The sequence below is a fragment of the Indicator indicator genome, chromosome 1 (assembly GCF_027791375.1).
Source record: "Indicator indicator isolate 239-I01 chromosome 1, UM_Iind_1.1, whole genome shotgun sequence".
NCBI classification, from domain to species: Eukaryota; Metazoa; Chordata; class Aves; order Piciformes; family Indicatoridae; genus Indicator; species Indicator indicator.
The window spans coordinates 87,081,467-87,105,861 of record NC_072010.1 but is presented as its reverse complement, the minus strand read 5'-3'; the positions used below and the strand labels follow the sequence as shown (position 1 = coordinate 87,105,861).

General features: G+C 42.8%; 1 protein-coding gene across 1 annotated transcript; it reads right to left on the bottom strand.

The window, feature by feature from the left end:
* Positions 1–15,746: 15,746 nt before the first annotated feature.
* SFT2D2 (SFT2 domain containing 2) lies at positions 15,747–23,206 on the bottom strand. The gene is made up of 8 exons (XM_054386646.1): positions 23,144–23,206; positions 22,227–22,313; positions 21,537–21,622; positions 20,419–20,500; positions 17,820–17,855; positions 17,069–17,127; positions 16,416–16,445; positions 15,747–15,786 (listed from the first exon to the last, which is right to left on the bottom strand). The coding sequence occupies exons 1-8, from the start codon at positions 23,204–23,206 to the stop codon at positions 15,747–15,749; spliced, it is 483 nt and encodes a 160-aa protein (XP_054242621.1).
* Between the last annotated feature and the right edge of the window lie 1,189 nt (positions 23,207–24,395).

The window sequence follows — 24,395 nt, the reverse complement described above, 5'->3', positions numbered from 1 at the left end:
ATTGTTCTGCTTGAGAACCAGGTTTCCATTAATGAAAATTGTTTCATTTCGAGACTGAAACAATGCATGGAAATTGCGTTCATGCTGATGCGGGCTCTAACTGAAGGAGCTCCTAACAGTCAAGATAGTTACACAGAGAAGGTAGTCTTAAAATATTTCCACCAGGCATATTGAATAAGTGCATTAACTTCATTCCCCTATGTTCCTAAATCAAAATGCAATAATAAGAGACCCTTCCTCACTGAGGTTTCAATGCAGAAGGAAAAGGTAGCACCCCTGCGCTCCACCTACCATTGATACATACTGTGTCCTTTCCTTGGTCCCATTGTCATGCACAAAGCCCCTGTTGCTCATTACAAGCAGCTGAACTGGCTGCATTCCCAGGGATAACCCCCATGCATCTGGTTCTGGGTACAAGCATAACTGGCTGGCCTTGATGACCATTTCAAGGCCCACCTCATACAAAAGTTCCCTCAGCATCCTTAAAACAGGGATTCCCTCTTGCCTCAGACTGAGACCTTCTCTGACAAGCCTACTCCAACTGCACAAAACCCTCAAAAAAGCCACCGTTTTACCAAGAACTCCAACAACTTTGGCACTCAGCCAAATATATGACAGACCTGAGTTCAGTTCCATGCTAAGGGGTCAAGTGGAGGCTACACGAGCACCAGTGGCTGGCGAACACCGGACTTTCACACAAAACAAGGCATTTGAGTGCCTATTTTCTCCTGATGCATCTAACCTGAAACTTCTGGTCTGTTGGGCATGACATAGTCAATGGCTTGATTATGAAATCATAGTGATGGAAATAATTGTTAGAGACATGCACTTTATGGCTACTTATTGAGAACTTGCATTTTCTTAATTTGAATCACCAATTTATAAATCACCAGTGTGATTTATGAAGAAAGAGTCTGGTAAACTTTGTAAAACAGGATTCAAGTTAAATCCATCATTTAACAAGGCTCAACAGACCCTGCAGTCAAAAATCTACCTAGCAGCAAGGGCCAGAGCTTGCTCATCTTATTTGTGTTATATGGAATCTTGTTTGGCAACTGGTCCTACCAATCCCTTAAACCCTACCTGGAGTAGGGTTGCAAGTCCTCAAAGACGCACAGGTGCAGGTCTGCAGCAATGTGATGTTCTGCAGGATGGGGGATGTTAGGAGAGAACCCTCTATTTCCAGTAATCTCAGCACCATTGGAAGGGGCAAGCCAGGCAAGTCTGAGATAATTTTTACATCTGGGTAATCCCAACCATGCTACTTTCAAACTTCACACTGTAACACATCTTCCCTCTCTTCTTATCAGCCTTTATGTACCTTTTAATTCTCAAGTCATAATGAAATTACCTACATTACTCCATGAGCCTTGTGATTTACCCTAGCAGGTGTCACACAGCAACTTGATATCCATCCCACTTTCCGTTTAGAATGACTGAAGAATGTACTTTAAACTCCAGAGGGTATTTAGGTACTTGGAAGCCTGCCACTTTGCATTTGGAAAAATAATTGCATCTCAGGAAGTATGTTTGTGTAAGATGGAATATATTTATGCCTGGATTCTTCTTTTCCAATGCTGAAACATGAGAGAGAAGCCACATCTGTCATTTTCCTTTGCATGTGATCAAATGTCATAGCAAAGGCACATGTGTGATAGTTTTAAAGCTATACCTTTAATTTTTTTCTCATGAAGTTCGAGCATCAAAGTGAAAGAATGTAAATAAATCACTATTGGGTGCAAGAAAGCAAAATAATGATTATTCTAAACACTTCCATTGGAGAGATAGAAATGTTTAAGAGTCAGTACTCAAAACGAGTTACGGGCAGTCCGTCTTCTCTCAGTCTGTCTACTCTGCATTTCTCTTCTGGCTGCAGATAACATACTGGCATATTGACCTTGACAAGCTAAGTTTAACAAACCTCTCTCCGCTTCTTGGCTTTCTTCCCTTTCGCCTGCTCTGGGGAAGGAGGTTGGGGAGGGACAGGGAAGAAGTGGGGGCCCCTTGGGGGAGCCAGGGAGCTTTGTTGTGTTCATCTGTTGATTGTACATATTTGTGAATATTGTGAATAGTGTGTATTTGTACATATTCATCCCATTTCACCATAGATTGTAGTTTTGCCTGTAAACACAGCTGCATCTGCTTCCAAACTGAGTTAGCCTGGTTATTGTCAGCGTGGGAGAGGAATTCCAGCTCTCCGCACTGTAACAACAGGAAATGGTGCCAGTTTTCAGTTTCATTATATTATAAATGCAAATTTATAATATAGAAATCAGAGCTGGTTGAAGCTCTGTGTATTTCAATTCAGTAACTTCAGGTTTTCAGAGAACTCCAAACCAAATACATCTGTCTTATTTTTGTGTTTTGGTGGGTTTTTTTAGTGTTTTTAGAATTAGTTGCTCAGAAATCAGGAAATTCAAAGTCAAAGCAAATGCAGGCAGCAGCTCACAAAAGTAGTAAGATGTCAGTAATTACACACAATTGTATCTATAGACAAATAAAAAAGGCAGCAGCTTGAATTTCAGAATTACTAACTGCCCACCTCTGCCACAGCACATCAAATGTTTAGAACTTAAAGGAAATTAAAAGCATGTACAAAGTGATAACATGCTCAGCAAAAATGAATTGGAAATGGGAGCAGCCATGAAGCACAGAAAGGGAGGTTCTGCCCTCAGTGCATTTCTGCCCAAAGCACTCCAGGGACACAGATGTGGAGGCGGAAGGATATATGAAGGGGATAACGGACCCATTCCAGTAATGGGCTGGGAAGCAAGTTTTTCACCAAGACTGGATGTTTTACAGCTAGTGTGTCTACGGGAGAAGCACAATGGGATCTGCTTTGGAGTACCACACTAAAATTTTCATCCTGCACGATAATAAAATGCACTTTCAGGTACTAAAAGTAAGTCACACTTGGGCACTTATGGTTATTGCTCACGGAAGGTGCCTGATGTTTGAAAGTCTTGTCTCCCAGAGGAAAGAAAACCACCCACAAATCTAGTCTTTTAAAATACCTGATTTTCATACAGTTTGAATTTTAATTTTATAGCTGTATTACCATAGCTCATGTTGACTGGAACCACAACATCTCCTAAAACAAGAGTAGTTACCTGTGGTCAGCTAGTGGGAATAGCCCAACTGCTATTATCAGCATGGGGAAGGGTGTTTCAGCTGTAAGATTTCAGACTATGAAAAACTGGTGATGGGTATAGCAACATATCCAGAAGGCACAGCTCACCACTGACATATCTTTCCAACTTAGAAGAATTAGACAAAGAAATAATGAGTTTGCACGTGTGCAGGCAATCAGCTGAATGTGCTTGGGCCCGAGATTTTACACATCCAGACCTATCTCATGCATCAGGTTTTGTCACATTGTACATTGTCTTTGCTTCATGCAGCTGTCATGGGAGAGGGCTGCAGAAGAAACCAAACAGACAGATTCATGGTCAAAGTTATTTGCTTATTGTTAACTTTTCATTTTAGTAAATACTAAGAGTAGAAATCTCTACCTTGAGTGTTTTTCCTGTTTTATGAGAAGAGACATCCTTTTACGTCCCTCTGTTGACCTAACTTTGAATACTTTCAAAGCATCCCTTCTCTCTCCCACTTTCTTGCAAGATTAATTTTTCCAAGTTTACTTCCAAGATGCTGAAACTGAGGCACAAACAGATTAATGTCACTGGACATAAGTATTGCCAAGGCACCCAGAATAACCCATTCTCAGACAACAGGGGCATTATTTCTTGGGCTGGAGGTTGACTCTCCCTGAAGAAGAAAGGTAGCTGCATTAGAAAGTAACGCAGTTAACAAAAGCACTGGCAATTATTGCCACCAAGGTGTGACAGAGCAGGGCTAAAGGACAGAAGACTATTACCCCTCTTGCACTTGTTTAACCAAGCAAGCAAATCAGTAGGGGCATTGGAGGGAGCAGAAGTGTCATACAAAATGTGCAAAGTTGTAAACATTCCCTGAAACCCAGCCTGGAGAGCTGGGCACTACCAAGCTCTAATTTAAAACCATTGCCTTTCATCCTGTCACTACAGGCCTTTGCAAACAGTCCCTTTCCGTCCTTCTTGTAGGCCCCTTCAGGTACTGGGAGGCTGCTATTAGGTCTCCCAAAACATTCTCTTTTTGAGGCTGAACAATCCCGGCTCATTCAGCCTGTTGCTGTAGGCGAGATGCCTCAGCCCCCTGATCACTTTCACAGCCCTCCTCTGGACCTCCTCCATCAGGTCCATGTCCTTCTTGCATTGAGGGCACCAGAGCTGGGTGCAGTACTCCATATGAGGTCTCACAAGAGCAGAGTAAAGTGGCAGGATCACCTCTCTCAATCCTGCAGAACTTACTGGAGTTTATTCACCAAGCTTTTTAATTAAACTTGTTCTAAAACCACCCTAGCCACCAGCTGGTGTGGTACAGAAAAAGATAAAAAAGGAAGAAAAAAAAAAAATGAAGACAGGTAATTAAAGAGGCCTTCTTTGCCTTGACATTGGATAGCTGTTTTTGGCCTTTAGGTGCATGTTTCTAAATAAAAGGCAGATGAAATCACAGAAAACAAGACTCACTCTTTCCATCTCCAAAGCTTCCACTAAACCATCCAAACAAGTAACCCCCCTCTGAACATTTAGTCCCAACAACACCGGGAAATGTAACCTCCATCACCATGACACTCCCAGGAAATCAACACCTATCAACTACCACAGAATAATTAAGAGAGGATAAAAAGACAGCTGCCTTCCCTCTGATTTTTAATCATGGATCCATCCCCTCAAGAGATTGCTAGGTTAGAAGAGACTTAGAGAAGATTAGTCTTTTCATTAATGTCAGGGGGTGAGGGGATAGTTTCAATAACTTCCACCAGGTATGTTTTTGGCAGTGAGGCAGGCAGCTCGTTCAGGTAGTACCTCCTCACCTGGTGTTATAATTGAGATTATAACTGAGAAATTCTGAGCCCAGAAAGCACAGGAGGCTTTCCAGAGCAACCTTTCTTCTTTTTAAAAAAGAAAATAAATTTAAAATATTTTAAAATAATCCTGATGCAGTTAGGCTGGCAATAAATTTAAATTAGTTTCAAACAATAATTATACTCTTCCCTAATTTGTTTTTCTTACTTGAATATCTTCAGACCTTCTCCAGACATGGCTTAGTGCCTAGAGCAAGAAATTAACGTCCCCACTTTTAAGATCAGAAAATAATAAAGATCTTAAAAGACTATAAACAAACTTTAAAATTCCATTTACAACATCTCATTAAAAGAAGTAATAGGTTTGGTGTTTATACTGGGGAAACTAAAAATGCACTTTTGACATGGATGTGTAAGTCAAAGCTTTTTTGTTGTTGTTGTTTTGCTGTTGTTAATGAAAAGAGTTAACAAGTTGCTCAGTTGAAACATTTGATTCGAAGTGATAAGCTTGACATCCTGTTAGACACAACTAGAAAATACAGGAGTACGTGCCCATGATAAAATCATTCCATTCCACATAGTTGGAAGTGATATCTGCCCAGAGCTGTGGTGAAATCATGTTCGCCAGCTGATACTTTCAATATATCATTTTTCCACTACACCAGTGTTCCTCCACAATTGCTTCTCTGGAGACTTTATAAAGAACAAACTCTCAGGAATAACCTCTCCTGGAGATGCCACAAGGGAACCCAAGAAAAAGTTAAAAGGCTTTTAAATTGGCTATCTTAAAATATCAATCCCAAAGATTGGCAGCTTCAGTCTACTATTCCATCCCTAATTAGTCAGCTTTGTTCAGAAAAATGACAACGGAGGATTTTGTTCCTTTTAAGCATCTCCAGTTCTTCATATCTGGGCAGTTAACAAGTCTGTACCCTCACTGACACTGCAGCCAAGACTTAGCTCGATAGGAAAGGTTCAAGTAAGAGAAGAAAATAAGCATCCACCTCAAATTCTGAACTTCTTGTATCCCTCTCTTGCAAATCAGACCTTGTGGAAGAAGAAGGGAAAGGGCAGACATAGTGAGTACAGAAGCTTTACAAGTTTTGTCACAGAAGTTGGATGTGGTGCTGATGGCTCTGCCCCAGTATTTATAAATGAATTTTGAAGACCAGATGATGTAGCACAACTGATAAACCCTTTTAGAGTATTTCTAAGGAGCAATGTCATCCCAGAATATTCTTTCCCATGAGGATAGCTGATCATTCATTGTTTAGAGGATTCAAATGAAGACTTAATTTTCATATCTTTTTAAAATACCACTCAAATATTAAGACCTCAGCATGAGAACAATGTGGCAAAGTTCAACAGATTTGTGTTATGCCTCAGTTTCAAATAGGCAAGCAAAATAGCTCTAAGGTATTATATATGTAAAGAATTAACTACCCATTTAAGACTCAGATTCATAGCTGTCTTGATACGAAATAGATAAACCAAGCTCTCCTGACAGTCCTTTGGAAGCTCTAACCCTTAAAAAAAAAAAAGATAAAATGCAAACCCCTAGGTTTCTATCTTGCAGGAAGATAGGCTGCTGCTGCTTTGGAGCTCTGCCAATCACAAGTTTAATGTACAGCCCTGTTACACTGCCAAGGAGTATTAAAACCACAGCAAGTGTTTGGATGCATGTTAGGCACAAACTTAAGTGGATGCGCCTTCTGAAAGTTTTTTTTTTTAAATTAAAAAACAAACTAATTACTTCTAACTATTTTTAATATGCATTCACAAGACAGCAGTGTGCTCAGGTGGCTAAGGCAAACAGCATTCTGGCCTGGATCAAGAATAATGTGGTCAGCAGGATTTAGGGAAGTGATTGTGCCCTGTGCTGTAGTCATCACTAGTGAGGCTACACTGTGAATACTATATTCAGTTTTGGGCCCCTCATGCCAAGAAGCACACTGAGGTGCTGAAGCATTTCCAGAGATGGGCATCAAAGTTGGTGAAAGGTCTGGAGAATAAGTATTAAGAGAAGTAGCCGAGGGAAGTGGGGTTGTTTATTCTGGAGGAGACTGAGGGGTGATCTCATTGCTATGTACACCTACCTGAAAGGAGGTTGGAGTGAGGTGGGAGATTGGTCTCTTCTCCATAGTATCAGGTGACAGAACAAGAGGAAATGGCCTGAAATTGTGCCAGGGGATGTTTAAATTTGATGTTAGGAAAAAATTCCTTAAAGAAGGAGTGGTCAGGCATTGGAAGAGCCTGACCAGGGAGGTCGTGGAGTCACTGTCCCCGGAGGTGTTCAAGAAACGTGTGAAGATGGCACTTCAGAATGTGGTTAACAGCCATGGTGGTGTTAGGATGACAGTTGGACTCTATGATCTTGGAGGTCTTTTCTAAACAAAATAATTCTATAAGTCACTACCTTTTTACTTACACTGCATAATGATGTATACTGGATTTATTCTAGAGAGTCAGAGGCAAGCTGCTTTGTAACTCTCATCTTTGATGAAAGGATAGCACAAGGAATTATTTACTCTGTAGCTTGGTCTAAGCCAATAGCTCACTGGCACATCTAGGTTGACTCTTAAGGTAAATAAGCAATAAAAAAAATATCACCCCCACCCTAATAACTCTAGTTTTACCAGCTGTTGTCTAGGCGCATGTAGCTATGCCAAGAAGAATCTGGTTGAGCTGGATATACGCTGAGTGAAGCAACTGCACAGCAGTGGTGACACAGAAACTTCCCTCAGCAGTACCTGTTGTGTGCACAGCAAAGGAAGCAAGCACCAGACAATCACTTTTTCTTTTTTTTCAAACAAACAAAGCAAGAAACCAGCACACAGCAATTAAAACATCATCTGGAGAACCAGCATCATTAAAAATCATATTAACCATAACAATAGTTCATTTAATGCAATGATAACTTTATTGAAGGAAAGAACTCCCAGCACTTATGAGTCAAGATTTGCTTCATTACAGAGAAACTTTTAAGTTAGGAAAAAAGATGTTTATCAAAGTAGAAACCAAACAGTTTAAACACACAGAAAAAGCACAAGAGCAAACAGAATCAATAACAGCACAAAACATTGTAAAGTATTTCTGAGAGTTTGGGTTTTATTTTACAAAACAAGTCCACAGCAGTTAAAAAATTAGTATTGTCACCTTACAGCGAGGCACATGGTTTTAAGAAATATATACCATTTCTGTACTTTGTCCTCCACAGTCAGTATTTGCTATGGTTGTAAACATCAATATTTAAGACAAATGTGTGTTTAATCATCATCCTCCTCAGTTCTGAGAGTCTAAAACAGCAACAGTGATCTTACTTTCATCAACATGATTAAGTATCGAAATTAAGCAAGAACCACTTCTTGCCAAAAACTCAGAGGCTCTTTCAATCTCTTAGCACATAGGAAAATGGGCTGAGCTTCAACAGCCCACACTGCTCCAGAAGGCAGCTACAAGGACAGGATTTTCAGACTGAGTGTCAGCAACTTGGTGCTACAAGCCTCCAAATCCATTGTGCACCAGCTGCAATATACTCACAGGTTAAAATTAATTCAAACCTGTCATCCTGCACCTAGATGGAAGCCAACACATAGCAGAGTCTCTGCCTTCCCCCAGACTGGCATAGTAAAGTATTCATACATAAACCCTAACACTTCTTTTTTAAGAAAGAATAAAATACCCATGATTTCTTGAAATAATTTCATATTAGTGCCTAAATTTCTTCCTTGGTTTTTGTAGTAGCTCATGAACAATCTTATTACTGTAAATACTAAACAAGATTAAATTGTTTGTATCTTCCCTGTAGAACCATCCCAGATAGTACCAGTACTCACAATGAACTTCATCACAGAAAACACAGCAAAACTTTTGAAATACTAAAAAAAAAAAAAAAAAAAATCCCACATTTTAAGTATAGAATCACTGTACTCTGGGAACAGATGACTACCACACTCTCCATTTCCATTTCTACTGTATCTGGAAAGTTGGCTGATCCCAGACATGCACATTTTGTGCTGGAACTGTATGCTAAGGCTGCTTGGTTAAGGTTATATTATCTGCCTACTGCAAAATGTCAAACAAGTGGATAGGCACACTGACCATCAGCAAAACTAGGCAAAAACCACTTTCTGGTAGAACACCGAATCCTACAGAGATGGCCATCCAACATCCTGCAAGCTTCTTAAAGAAAGTCAGCCTTCAGTTAAGTGCTGTAGGCAACTCAGCAAGGAAGGAGTTTTGTGATTTAAAACACAGATGTCTCTATTTGCAATAGAGTGCATATAAAACACTCCTGCCTTCAAGGACATTAAAAGCTAGAGAGGGCTTCAGAAATGCCCATCCTTCCTGCCAAGCTGATAACCAAAGATAATGATATCAAAATTTAACACAAAGTAGTTTTAATGATTTAAAAAAATAATTAACAAATGGTATAATCTAATTCAGATTGAAACTGGTCATGAAGGAATATTCAAACAGTAGTTTACTCTCTGATTATGTAAAAACATATAAAGTATTTTAAAAAAAAAGGGAAAATATTTTGTTGCTAAACTTGGCAATAACCTGAACACAAATACTTAGAAATGAGCAAGAATCTGAAGAGTTTTGTTCTGATAGACAAGAGTTACTTTAAATCAAAACTGCTTGTAGAGGAAATAACAAACCCTGAGTAGATTTCATGTATTGGCAAGAATACGGTGAGTCTCTTCTACTGCCTGACCTCCATAGGGACAGAAAACAACAGCAAAGGGCACTCTGGTGATCCTTACGTCTCTGCCATCTCTCCTTGGGTTCCCTTCCTTTAATGTTACAATTGCTTAGCCTCCTGTGCTGTCAAACATTTGCTCTGTTTTCTTATTGAATAAAATTTCTTTTGATTCTTCAATTTCTTCAATTCTGTTCAATTTCTTATTGAATAAAAGGCTGTGGAGCTGATTTACAGCATCAATTCAAGTTTACCGGCTATGAATTGGTAGTTTCCTAAATTTCCTACCTGTAAGTGGTTGTGCTCACAACAGTCAGCTAAAAGGTTCCAGCTAGCTAATATGCAAGTTGAAAAGCTGGTATTCAGCATATCCAGTTCCAGTGTTCTTCTAGGGGAACTGCTAAAGAGTCAGGATACCACAATCCTGCACAGCTGAGTCAGGCAAAGGAGTAGGCAAAAGGCTTTTACTTCTCCTAATCTGAAGGATTCAAAGAAAGAACCCTAGAAGTCAAATTCCATTATGCTGACTGCTGATGAGCCTGGAATGACGATCAGAGTTAACATAACTTTCCTAGAGAGGGGGAGGAAGAATCCACTATACTTGCAGTATTGTCCTGGAACAGCCAGAGATGTTAAAACTAAAGAAACATTGGAATGTAAAAGGCATCAGGGTTGCATTTCAGTTGCCCTTATACAAGGGAATTCTGTAAATATTATGAAAGTCCTAACAAAAGACTAATATGGGTCCTTTGACAGATGTAAATTAGGTTTTGAACCTAGTCCCTGATAAAAAAAGATACACACCAGTTCAGATACTTGTCTTAGATCAGTCAGGGAAGAGGTATCAGTATTCTTTAATTCCCACTCTCTCTCAGGCATTTAACTAATTCTTCCTTCAAGAAAAGTAATAGTCAATCTCATTATTTCAGTATTAACTTCCAAATCCTGAGGAGGGGTGAGCACCAAGACATAGCACTCAAACATCATCCTGTGTAACTGATTCATCCCAATATCAGTGCCATGTTTTCAGGCTGGCACTTTCCATTCAACTGCCTTTGTAACAGTAACTCTACACAGATGGAATTCACAGAATCAATAAGGTTGGAAAAGACCTCAAGGATCATCAACGCCCAACCTGTCACCCAAGACCTCATGACTACTAAACCATGGCACCAAGTGCCACGTCCAATCCCCTCTTGAACATCTCCAGGGATGGTGACTCCACCACCTCCCTGGGCAGCACATTCCAGTGGCCAACCACTCTCTCTGTGAAGAACTTTCTCCTCACCTCCAGCCTAAACCTCCCCTGGCGCAGCTTGAGACTGTGTCCTATCGTTCTGGTGCTGGTTGCCTGGGAGAAGAGACCAAACCCCTCCTGGCTACAACTTCCCTTCAGGTAGTTGTAGAGAGCCATGAGGTCACTCCTCTTCTCCAGGCTAAACAGTCCCAGCTCCCTCAGCCTCTCCTCACAGGGCTTGTGCTCAAGGCCTCTCACCAGCCTTGTTGCCCTTCTCTGGACATGCTCCAGCAATTCAACATCTTTCCTAAACAGAGGGGCCCAGAACGGGACACAGTACTCGAGGTGCAGCCTAACCAGAGCTGAGTACAGGGGTACAATGACCTCCCTGCTCCTGCTGGACACACTATTCCTGATGCAGGCCAGGATGCCATTGGCTCTCTTGGCCACCTGGGCACACTGCTGGCTCATGTTCAGGCGCCTGTCAACCAGTACCCCCAGGTCCCTTTCTGCCTGGCTGCTCTCCAGCCACTCTGACCCCAGCCTGTAGCTCTGCATGAGGTTGTTGTAGCCAAACAGCAGCATCCAGCACTTGGACTTGCTGAATGCCATCATGTTGGACTCTGCCCATCTGTCCAGCCTGTCAAGGTCCCTCTGCAGAGCCCTTCTACCTTCTAACAGATCAACACCTGCTCCCAGCTTGGTGTCATCTGCAAATTTACTGATGATGGACTCAATCCCCTCATCCAGATCATCAATAAAGATATTGAACAGGATGAGGCCCAGCACTGATCCCTGGGGGACACCACTAGTGACAGGCTGCCAGCTGGATGTGGCACCATTCACCACCACTCTCTGGGCTCGGCCCTCCAGCCAGTTCCTAACCCAGCGCAGAGTGCTGCTGTCCAAGCCACAGGCTGCCAGCTTGGCCAGGAGTTTGCTGTGGGGGACAGTGTCAAAGGCCTTGCTGAAGTCCAGGTAGACTACATCCACAGCCTGCCCCACATCCACCAGGCGGTCACCTGATCATAGAAGGAGATCAGGTTGGTCAGGCAGGACCTGCCCTTCCTAAATCCATGCTGGTTGGACCTGATCCCTTGGGTGTCCTGCAGGTGCGCTGTGATTGCCCTCAAGATGATCTGCTCCATGATTTTCCCTGCAACTGAGGTCAGGCTGACAGGCCTGTAGTTCCCAGGTTCATCCATCTGGCCCTTCTTGTGGATGGGTGTCACATTGGCCAGCTTCAGTCTTCTGGGACCTCTCCAATGAGTCAGGACTGGTGGAAAATGATGGAGAGAGGCTTGGCCAGCTCATCTGCCAGCTCTCTCAGCACCCTTGGATGGATCCCATCTGGTTCCATGAACTTGTGAATATCCAAGTGCTCAGCAGATCCCAAACTAATTCCACATGGAATTCAGGGGTACTACACTCCCTGATCCCATCTACCAATTCAGGACGCCAGTTATCCTGAAGTCTTCCTGCCTTACTGTTGAAAATTGAGGCAAAGAAGCCTTTTCCTCTTCTTTAGTTGCAATGTTTCCCGCCAGGTCCAATAAAGAGTGGAGGTTCTTCTTGCCCCTCTTTTTAGCATTAATATATTTATAAAAACGTTTTTTATAATCTTTCACAGCAGTGGCCAGTTTAATTTCTAACTGGGCTTTTGCCTCTCTGATTTTTCTCCGACATGATCTAACAACATCCTTAAACATATCACTAGTTGCCTCCCCCCCTTTCCAAAGGTGATAAACCCTCTTTTTTTCCCTTAAATCCTTCAGGAGCTGCTTGCTCATCCAGGCCGGTCGTCTTCCCCGCCGGCTCGTCTTACAGCATGTGGGAACTGCCAGTTCCTGTGCCTTTAGGAGCTCCTGTTTGAAGTAGGTCCAACCATCCTGGACCCCTTTCTTCTTAAGGGCTGCTACCCAGGGTATTTTCCCAATAAGCTGCTTAAACAAGCTGAAGTTTGCCCTCCAGAAGTCCAAGGTGAGGGTTCTGTTACTGCTCCTCCCTATCTCCCTGCATATTGAAAACTCCACTATCTCATGGTCGCTGCACCCTAGACAGCCTCCAACCATCACATCTCCCACCAGCCCTTCTCTATTTGAGAACAGCAGATCAAGCAGAGCCTTAACCCTGGTAGGCTCACTTAGCAGCTGCATCAGAAAGCTGTCATCCATACACTCTAGGAACCTTCTGGACTGTCTCCTCTCTGCTGAATTAAGTTCCCAGAAGGTGTCTGGCAGGTTAAAGTCACCAACAAGGACAAGATCTGATGATCTTGAGACATCTTCCAGTTGCTTATAGAACATTTCATCTGCCTCCTCATCCTGGTTGGGTGGTCTATAACAGACTCCAACCAGGATGTCAGTTTTGTTAGGCCTCCCTCTGATTTCAACCCACAGGCACTCAATCCTTTCATCCACAACCTCAAGTTCTGAGGCATCAAAGGATTCCCTAATATACAGGGCCACCCCTCCTCCTCTTCTCCCTTGCCTGTCTCTCCTAAAGAGCTTATAACCCCCCAGTGCAGTACTCCAATTGTGAGAATCGTCCCACCATGTTTCTGTGATGGCAACTACATCATAGTCTTCCTGGTGAACCAAGAGTTCCAGTTCCTCGTTTGTTACCCATACTGCGTACATTGGTGTACATGCACTTCAGCTGGGCTGTTGATTTCTCAATTAACCCTAATTTCTGTCCCACTCTCTCCTCTCCAGGGAGACTGATTTCCTCACCCAGTCCCTTCAGACCTAGTTTAAAGCCCTCCCACTGAGCCCTGCCAACTCCAATATTAGTACCCTCTTGTCCTTTCTAGATAAATTCACCCCATCAAGGTCCAGCAGGTCGAGTGTAGTGAAAGTTGCCCCTTGATCAAAGAACCCAAAATTCTGTTGCTGGCACCATCCCTTGAGCCAACTGTTGATGGTGTGGGTTCTCCTGTTCCTCTCAGTGTACACCCCTGCCACTGAGGGAACTGAGCAGAACACCACTTCAGCTCCTGCCCCTTCAACCAATTGTCCGAGGGCCTTGAATTCCTTTTTAATCATCCTGGTGCCCTTCTTATCGATCTTGTCACCTCCAGCTTGGATTACCAGCAATGGGTAATAGTCAGTGGGCTGGATTAGCTTTGGGAGTCTCCTTGTGATGTCCCTTATCTGGGCCCCAGGCAGGCTGCAGACTTCTCTATGGGATGGGTCAGGACATATGGGTCCCTCTGTTACCCTCAGGAGAGAGTCTCCAGAGAGCCTGTTTAATTCACAGAGAGCCTGTTAAAATCACCTTTACACCATCCTCAAAGAGGAGGATTTTTTCAGAGGATCCTACCAGCAAGACGGTACTGTGCTTTAAAAATTATCAGAAGGACACTTAGGCTTAAGATTTTTGAATTAACTCAATTTCTAGTAACCTTCTAGAAGCCACAGAATTATTTGGCATTATTACTGCCAAAGAGACCTAGGCTCTTCCTGCATTAAAAGATTTGTGGTACAAGTCAGGGATGTGCTTGACATGCAAATACAATGCTGTTAAATGACTGAACTCTTGGTAGAGGGAGGAAGAGAGGCTTCAGCTCAAAGTCCACTGGGTAATCATCTTCATAGACACGGACTCCAGCAAGACAGTTTGGTAAGGGGAAGGGTGAAAATTAAACAGTATCTTGCACAGCACAAGCAGGAAACTGACCACTGCCATGTTGTGGGAGTAAATGATTACACACAGCCCAGAAGATAATGTAGAGTGGCCTTGGAATGTGGAAACTGATTGCTCAGCTTTTGTTTGTAGCTAGCAGCTAGATTGCTTCATAGCTTCTTTGATAAAAAAGGCAATAGAGAATGGTAACTTTCTCTTCAACGCTAGTTCACTAGCCCAAGAGCTTTAGGAGAAATGAAAGTGATCCCACTTACCAAAAAAAAAAAAAAAAATTTGAAGTTTTAATTTATTTACAAGTTTAGAAAATGCCTTCTCCCTGGCCCATACTGCTTAAACAATAGCTTGCTTTCAGCTTATCAACAGTTTGTCCTTTGAGTAAGGACATAAATAAATTCTCTCTTTGCTTACTTATGCCCTCAGCTTTGCAACTACTCCTGTGCTGCAGCTGGGGGAGAAAAGAGGCACCTTGCTTCACATGAAAATTTCCAGCTTCCTACCTTGTACACATTGCCATTAGCTGTAGGCAAGGCAAAGAATTCAGGTTCCTGGCAGCTAAAAGATACTATCAACCTCATTTTGCAAGTGCTTTTCCTAGAGGAGCAAGCTTTTACAGATGAAAATGTTCCTTTTACTTATTTTAAAGGAAACACCATCAGCCTAAACTGAAAATTATATGCTTCATTGAAGATGTAAACATTTCATACTTACTCCAAAACAGATCTTTTTCATTTAGAATTAAATCTTTTAGAAGGAAAAGAAAGAATACAAATATTCCGTTATCTAAGGCAAACAGTGCAAAGATTAAGTAACATAAGGCTATCTAAAAAAAACCCAAGAAGTTGTCAGGAAGAAATCAGATGGCAACTGATTTCTTTTTCTCAAAAAAGAAATCCTCTAGACCGGCATGGTCGCATCAGCTGAGGTGTCTGTTTTATAGACTTTTTGTATTACTTTGTCACTTCTGCAAAACCAAACAAATACACAATTTTACGTAAGAATTATCCTAATGAATTCTAGATCTCTGTCTACTTATTTCTGCCAGACTGAACTTCGTTTCATCACAAGCACCCTTTCCTACAGAGAGCATTGCTTACTCAATCAAGCAATTGCATACACTGGATTTAACATCAGGGGCTTCTAACAACAAGCTGAAAGGCACATGTGTAAGACAGGATTAGGAAAATACATACATAGTGATCATAACACAGTTCTACTACACTTCCAAGAACTTTGTGAAGCATCCAATATTCCTGTTAGGTCAGACAAACAGCAACACATTTCTTCACAGCATCCCTACAGACAGGAGAAATCAAAAAGAAAACAAAGTGAGTCACCTCAGGCATGCTGCCTGAGGAGACTCATTCTATGCTGCTGTGCACTGGCACTGAGGATATCAATACATGTTCTGCCATAATTTGCACATCTACGTGAATGCATTAGAGACAAGTGGTCTTCTCGACGCCCACCTGCCCAGCTGGGATGGAAACAATCCCTGCAAGCCTCTTCTGAGGTGATGCACTGAAGAAGGCCTGGACTGATGGAGCAAGATAGAAAACTGTACTCTCAAACGCAGAATAGTGTTCATGAGGGAGAACAGGAGGAAAAAAAAAAGACACAGAAGAGCACTCTTGTCTTGTAGCATTTTGGGCCAACATTTTGGCATTCCAAAGGGAAATCTTGAGATTAGTGTGTGGTCAGCAAGCTTACATATTTTTACAGGAAGCTCTCTCTGTTACAACTGTATTCTTCCGCTGAAGAAGATGCCTAGTTTCATCTTCAGGTTTAACTACATGTATTTTTCCTCCCTCTAAATACCAGCATGGCAAAACTGCTAAAACCATATATTACAACACTTCTAGAAACAAATCTTCTGCATCATTAAACCTCAAGATGCCAAAAAGTGAAGGAGTAAGAAAGCTTACCTTGCAAATGGTATAAAGGAAATGCTGTACCTAAGAAAAAAGATTTCTAAAGTTATTCTTCATGTCAGGTTTAATTAAGACTCACAAAGAAGAAGAACCTCTCTGATGCTTTAAACTGTGACACAGACAACCAAAAAGAAGCTTTGAGTTTGAGGGCTGGCTAGATGTCTGCATCAGTTTCTGTACTAGTTCTGTGACATCACACAGAGCCTATGTTAACTTGAACACTGACACATAATTTCATTGGCATATACGGGTCTTTTAACAAGCAGACTCGGGAGAATGTGAATGAAGTAATACTAGACAGTGACTAACAAATACAGGGGAGGGAAAAAGGCAGGGGGGGAGTGGGGGAGGCCAGGACACAGGAAAAGGCCAGTTTTACTTCAAGTTCACAAAAATTAAACATGTTCAAAGGAACTTCCTCCAGAAATAGAGTGCTGAGTTCCATGGCCAAAGCCTCTGAAATGGTGTGAAAGATCAAGAATCATAAGTCAGCTCCTCATTGATGCATTGCTTTGTATCTTGGGGAACCAAGAAGTAAAAAAAATTTGCTTCCCTCTAACTCATTCAAAGTCAAAATCCACTCAACTCAAGCTACTGACGTTAGGTACAATGGCTAATTTTGAGTGTGGGGGGAAGAAATCACATACCATGCCAAGGCAAAAAACTGCAAGATGCAGAAAAGGAGGACGAGTCCTTGCTTATGCCACTGAAGGAGGGGAGAAGGGGAGGGAGGGAGGGAAAAACACAGCAAATGAGACAACAGTGTAGGAATCTTATTTTTAAAACATACTGTAACAGTGTGAGAGCTGAAATCCCTGTCCCACACCGACAATAACCAGGCTAGCTCAGTCTGGAAGCAAATGAAAGCTGTATTTACAAGCAAATCTACAGTCTATGATGAAATGCAATGAATATGTACAAATATACACTATTCACAACATTTACAAATACATACAATCAACAGAAAAGCACAACCAAGCCCCCTTTGCTTCCCTCAAGGGGCCTTCCCCAAGGGACCTCCCCCCCAGCCAGAAGGAATCCCCCCAGCCCCCCGGCAGAAGGCAGAGAGTCAAGAAGCAGAGAGGCTGTTAGACTTAGCTTGTCAAGGTCAGTGTGTTATCTTCAGCCAGAAAAGAAGAAGCAGACAGAAACCAAGTGACCAAGCCGAGTCCCAGACTGCCCAACTGTCCAACCTTGTTTTGAGTAGTTCTTAAACATTTCTATCTCTCCAATGGAAGTGTTTAGAATAATCATTATTTTGCTTTCTTACACCCAAAAGTGATCTATTTACATTCTTTCACTTTCTCTGCTTGAACTTTGTGGAAAAAAAATTAAAAAGACAGTCTTAAAACCATCACACATACTTGAGTTACATACTCACGCAGGACTCATACTCACCCAGAAAGCTGAACACAGTGTTAGTACGAGACACAACTAGACAAAAACAAACAATTTCTATTAAACATAGAAACAACTCCAGTTTTTACAAATACTGAACACCAAAATGGGTTCCTTCACAGAAACAGATTACATCATTTGATAGTTTTATCCAATTCAGCATAAGAGCATTTTTCAAAATGCTCTTGCTATTACATTACTGAGGTGAATTAAAGTAATAAGGAGGTATCAGCTTGCTTTCTCCAGAAAATCACAGAATCATTAAGGATGGAAAAGATCTCTAAGATCATCAAAGTCCAACCTTCTACCCAACACCTCCATGACCACTAGACCATATCCTGAAGTGCCACATCTATGTATTTTTCAAACATCTCCAGGGATGGTGACTGCACCACCCCTCAGGGCAGCTGGTTCCAATGACCCACCACTCTTTCATTAAAGAAAGTCATATGCAATCTAAACCTCCCCTGTGCAGCTTGAAGCCATTACCTCTTGCCCTGTCTTTAGTTACTTGGGGGGAAGAGGCCAACACTGGCCTCACTACAATCTCCTTTCAGGGAGTTGTAGAGAGCAGTAAGGTCCCTCAGCCTCCTCTTCTTCAGGCTAAACAATCCCAGCTCCCTCCACCTCTCATTACAAAACATGCTCTCCAAACTCTTCATCAGCTTCACTGCCCTTCTCTGTACCCATTCCAGCACCTCCTTCTTATGCTGCAAATCAAATTCATTTTACGCTGCAAAAGTGACAAGAGGAAGAGGTTCCTATAGCTCCTTTGCAACATCAGCAGATTCCAACTTCATCCCACACACTTCCTGGTGTCACAGGTAGGCACCACACTTCATTGTTTTGTGTAGGTAAGACTTTTCCATTATGACTCTAGTCTTCCTGCTTCTCTAACTGCCACACTTCCTGTTGAAGTTCTTTCAAGAACGTTCAGTTATTGCTTAGTAGCTCTCCTGTTTAATACTAAGTCCAACACAGCCATTCAAACAGGCACTTCTTTCAGAGTTTAACTGCAGTAAAGACACAGTGTCTTTGGGGATAGTTGGTCATTCTGGATCATTTTCTGTTGTAGTCCTCAGTTTTAACAGAAGCCTCCTTTTAGTTCAAGTTTTGATTTTCAATTTAAGACACAACAGCTCATTTAGCAATGGCAGATGCTGATACTTGATCTTTCTTCATCAGCATCTACCAACCGGTTGATACAGATACCATGTGCTAAGACAGATTATAATGTGCATTTTTCTGCTTGAGTGAAAAAAATCTATTTAGTTCTGCATATTCAAGACAGTAACACATGCATTGCCAAATAAACCATACACTTGCCTCAACCGTGATTATAGACATTAAATGGAGTTCTTTCATTAGTTTTAAAGGTGGTGATTTGTACATTGGTCTCAATGCTACATCATACATTTAACAACTGGGTTTATTCCAGTGAACAATGTTCCAAGCATTCTCCTGACTCCAGGCATCCTAAGTACATACAAAACAAACACACCATGCAGCAACCTTCTTGCCTGCTGTTCATCTGGGAGCAATCAATTTCTCAAGCTCCATCAGTTGCCTGCAGCCTCTCTGGATGTTTAAAGAGGAAGAACTGATGCTGAGTGATGCTCTAAAGATATTCCCACTGAAAAGGAGGGCATTTTCATGCAAGTTAACTTTTTTACTGTGAGGGTGATGGAGCACTGGAACAGGCTGCCCAGAGAGGTTGTGGATTTTCCTTCTCTAGAGATCATCAAAGCCCACCTGGATGCGTTGCTGGTGATCTGCCCTAGGTGGTTTTGCTTTGCATGGGGGGTAGACTCAATGATCTCAGGGGGTCTCTTCCAACCCCTACCATTCTGTGATTCTGTTAAACCACCTTCCAAATTTTAAATTCTCCAAGAGAAATGGGAAAGGTTGGAGACAAAGCAGCACATTGTCACACACATCCCCAGTAGAAAGCTGGCCATGATTCCCATCTTCTGAAGATAAAAATAATTCCAAGAGCTGACTTGAGCTGAATGTTGAATTTGCGGTTTCACTATTGCACAAGTTTCAAAACGTGAAGCAATCAGCTAAGTGGAATGATTTCTGTATTTTTAATGCAAGATGACCAAGGCATAGGAATTCCTGTTGTCAGGAAATACGTGTAGAGCTCATTAAAGCAAATCAGACAGAATACAAAAAGACAAAATTATGCAAAATAGGATGCCTAACAAGTTCTATAGCACAACCTATTAAAAAATAGTTTCTCATCTTTCTTTGCACAGCATGAAAATATGATGTGACCTCAAGCACATCAAAAAGGCAGGCATGTGCAGGTTCACACAGGCTGACCACAAAACTTTAGCACTCATTCAGTGTCACAACCTGGCTTCAGCTCAGTCTTTCATAATAAGAAGGTGGTTTTCTGGTGCTACACATACTTTTCCACAACAGCAGACATGCAGGATATTTGATTAAAAAAACCCAACCAAACAACAAACACAAACCAAACAGCAGCTCACAAACACATCTTGAGATGTAGTTAGGTCAATGTATATGAAAGTACTTTAAAATTAAAATACTTCACAGGTTAGCATAAGTTAAAACAGATTCCTTTGGTACTTACTAGCATAACAGTAGTAGCAATTAAACGTGTAGGCTCAAACATTCTCTTCAATTGTTTCATTGGTCCCATAAGAAAGAGAGTGCTGTGAAAAACAAAACAAAATTAACACAGTGGTAGAAAGACATATAAGAAACTAGGCAAGATTCCTACTCAAGGGGAGTAGTCATATTAAATTCTCTGCTGTCATACGGGGCATCAGTACACAGCGTTACAGCAATCAGTGCTGTGCAACAAAAGAAACAGGGTATACAATGAGACAAAATCCATCCTGCTTTTGTTTAAAGTATTCATTCAATGATTTTGTTCAGTTATAATTAACCTAAGCAAAGCAGAAATATCTAGTTAGCTGCACAGGACAAGGTCAGCTCCAAACAGGTCATTCTTGACAGATGCTTTCTCAGCCTGCTTTCAATAACACCAGAGGCTCTGCATGGATTGCAAGGTAATCCAGCTCAATTCCTCTACATAAGGGACTCTGATACCTTACCAGACCTGCAGCCCCTTCCTGGTCTGCACAAATTATACATAGTGCAAGTTTTATATAAGCTCATAGTTCTGCCTCATATACTCTATTAAGTATTCTGCCATATTAATATATTACATCCAATTTTTTTTTTGTGCTTTCTAACACCATGTTAAGTTTCTTCAATCACAGAAGCTTGAGTTTGTCACAAAGTCAGTGAGGCTATCCTTCAGGAACCTCAATGGCCATGAAGGCTTATTAAACAGACAAGACTGTCCCAAATATATTCACCAAAACACACAGAACATTAGCAAATGCTGAATGGCAAAGAATATTTTTTATCCTGAGGGGGGGAAATAGCAAAAAATATCAAAGCAGCTCAATGATCAAAGCATGCATTTGATTCTTCTTTAATGATGAGTTACTTTTACCTCAATTGCATTGCTAATAACAAGAAACAAAATAGCCATTTTTTTTATCATTCAGGGCACTACTGGTTAAATACTGTACCTTAAAATTCAGCAACAAGAGAACGATCTACATCAGCAAATCTTCAGACACAAATGTAACAGTTTCTACCACTTATGTGCCTTCACCTATCATTCTGCTTTAGTTTCTCATCTTTATTAGTGAGCTCATAGATAAATATTGTTACCTTCCAATTGATGCAATATTGCCCAGTGTATAGAACACTGCAAAGAGTGTCAGTCCTTTCCTTGGTGCCCACAGCAGACAGCTACCCTAAAAAGGAACATTTAGCAAAAGAAGTGAAAAAAATAAATTAGTATTGGTTTTAAGTTGTGAAAGAAGTATATCCAACAAGTGTCACAGCACAAAAGCCTTGGGAAAACTTTAAAATTCAAACTGCAGTATCAGACATACACTAAATTGTATTTATTAGCATTCTCATTAAGAGCTGGTGCACTGCATCTAAATGGAACCGAGTCAGATTTCTCACCAGAGACTTAATAAAAATAAAAACTACAGAATCATAGAATTGCCTGATTGGAAAAGACATTAAAATCATGGAGTCCCATCATAACCTAACATCTCCCTGTACACAACTCTTGGACCATGTCTCTAAGTTCCTCATCCAAACACCTCCAGGGATGGTGACTCCACCACTGCCCTCTGCAGCCTGTTCCAGTGCCCAATGACCCTTTTAGTGAAGATATTTTTCCTAATATCCAATTGAAACCTCCTGAAAGAAGAAGCTGACCACCACCTCACTACAACCTGCTTTCAGGTAGTTATAAGGAGCAGCAACAGCATACAGCTAGGATGCAATTATGTGGGCTCCTGAAACTCAAGTATCAGGGAGATGTGGCCAAAAAAAAGTGCTTACCAAGATGGAGAACAAGCATCCCATTGCAAAGCAAGCAACGAAGCCTTTCATTCTGGTGCCCCAACTTAACGAAGGCACTTCAATAACCTAGAAACGAGGAGAAAAATAAAGAGTGCAAGATAACTATATACTGATAAAACCTTGGTACAGTCCAAGATGCTAAACTGTGCCCTTCCAGCTCAAAGGGAGCCTCAGTTTTAAGCTCCCTCTCAGTCGCCAATGGAAGTGCAGGTGCTGCCAAAGCGCAGCCCTGTCGGGAGCGGGCCGGGCAGTGCCCAAGGATGGAGCACTGCCTCCCGCCCACACCAGCACCAGGAGTTTTTTCCCTTTCGCTATTCCACCAGCTCTCCAAGCAAACTGGCCGAGAGGGGCGGTATTTGTGGTGCTGGCTTGGTTCTCTGCCCACACCAAGCAAGGTCCCGTTCCTCCGCGTTACTTCAGAGCTCGCTGCTACCAGTCTTCCTGCTCCCGGCCGGCCCGGGCTCACTTGCGAGACCGAGTCATCCCCTCCCACAAAACCCAGGAGCCAGGGCTCCGCTCCCAGGCAACGCGACCCGGCTTCCAGGATAAAACACAACGATTCCTGAGCGCAAAGCGAAAGCTTCAGTGACCGGCTCCGCCCTGAGGGAGCCGGAGGAACAGGTTGCCCAGGGAGGTGGTGGAAGCCCCATCCCTGGAAGTTTCTAAGGCCAGGCTGGATATGGCTCTGGACAACACAGGCCGGTCCCGCCGGCAGCCAACCCGCGCCGACGGAGGGCCCAGGGTCCCTCTCCCCTCGCGGTTGTGCTCCCGCCGCCCGGGCCTCGGCGCTCAGCTCCCCGTACAAACACACAAAGATACAATCACACACACACAGATACACACACACGTAGACGCCCCGCCGGCGGGGAGGCAGGTGCCGGGGAGCAGAACGCTACCTCGGACAGACCGCTTGGCTCCTCCGTGTCTTGGCCACTCAGCACCCGCTTGAGCTTGTCCATGCTGCCTGTCTCGGCCCGAACAGCCCTGCCCCACGCACGGCCAGACTGTCTTCCCTCTCCTCAGGGACTCCCAGCTCCAGCAAGCACCGCGCCGCAGACCTGCGCTAGCCAGGTAAAGCAAGGCCAGCGGCGCGGAGGCTGCCGGGGGATGTAGTTCGCCGGACCGAGCAGGCGGGACCGCACCCGGCGGTGAGGGGCCGATGCGAGCCGCCCCCCGTGTCTCTAGGAACGACGAAGGGGAGGTGGGTCCTCCGGAGCCACTGCCTGCTCGGGCTCCTCCGACTGCTGGGGTGGTGCCCCGCCGTCACAGGGGATCGGCTGAGAGGCGCTGAGGGGAAGAAAGGGTCTGGAAAGGGTGTTAACTGGTGCTGTGCTCCCACCGTATTGTGGCAGCTGTCCCGAGACAAGTCCACAAACATCAGTACTGCAAACCTTTCTGATCAGGGAGATTAAGAAAGACCATCCTAGCACCGATTCCCAGGTTCACGTGGCAGACAAATTATTTCCATAGCAATTTATATGTTTGGTCTGGGTCGTTTATGAGACAGCAAACACTCCACTTTTCCTAAGAGTCAGACATTCCTTACTCCTCCAAGCATACAACAGTTGACACCTAAACTGGCCCAATACTTTCAAGACTCCAGATCGTAGATAAGAATCATAGAATGCATTGTGTTGGAAGGCACCATCAAAGGTCGTCTGGTCTAACAGCCCTGCAATGAGCAAGGACACAGAATCATAGAATTATTAGGGTTGGAAGGGACCTCAGGGATCATCTAGTTCCAACCCCCCCTGCCACGGGCAGGGACTCCTTCCACTAGATCAATTTGTCCAGAGCCACATCCAGCCTGGCCTTAAAAACTTCCAGGGATGGTGCTTCCACTACCTCCCTGGGCAACCTGTTCCAGGGTCTCACTGCCCTTATGGTGAAAAACTTCTTCCTAACACTTAACCTAAATCTACCCTCCTCTAGCTTGGATCCATTCCCCCTAGTCCTATCACTACCTGATATCCTAAAAAAATTCCTCACCAGCTTTCTTTAGCCCCCCCTTCAGACACTGGAAGGCCACAATGAGGTCTCCTCAGGGCCTTCTCTTCTCCAGACTGAACAACCCCAGCCCTCTCAGCCTGTTTTCATAGGGGAGGTGCTCCAGCCCTCTGATCATCCTCGCAGCCCTTCTCTGGTCTA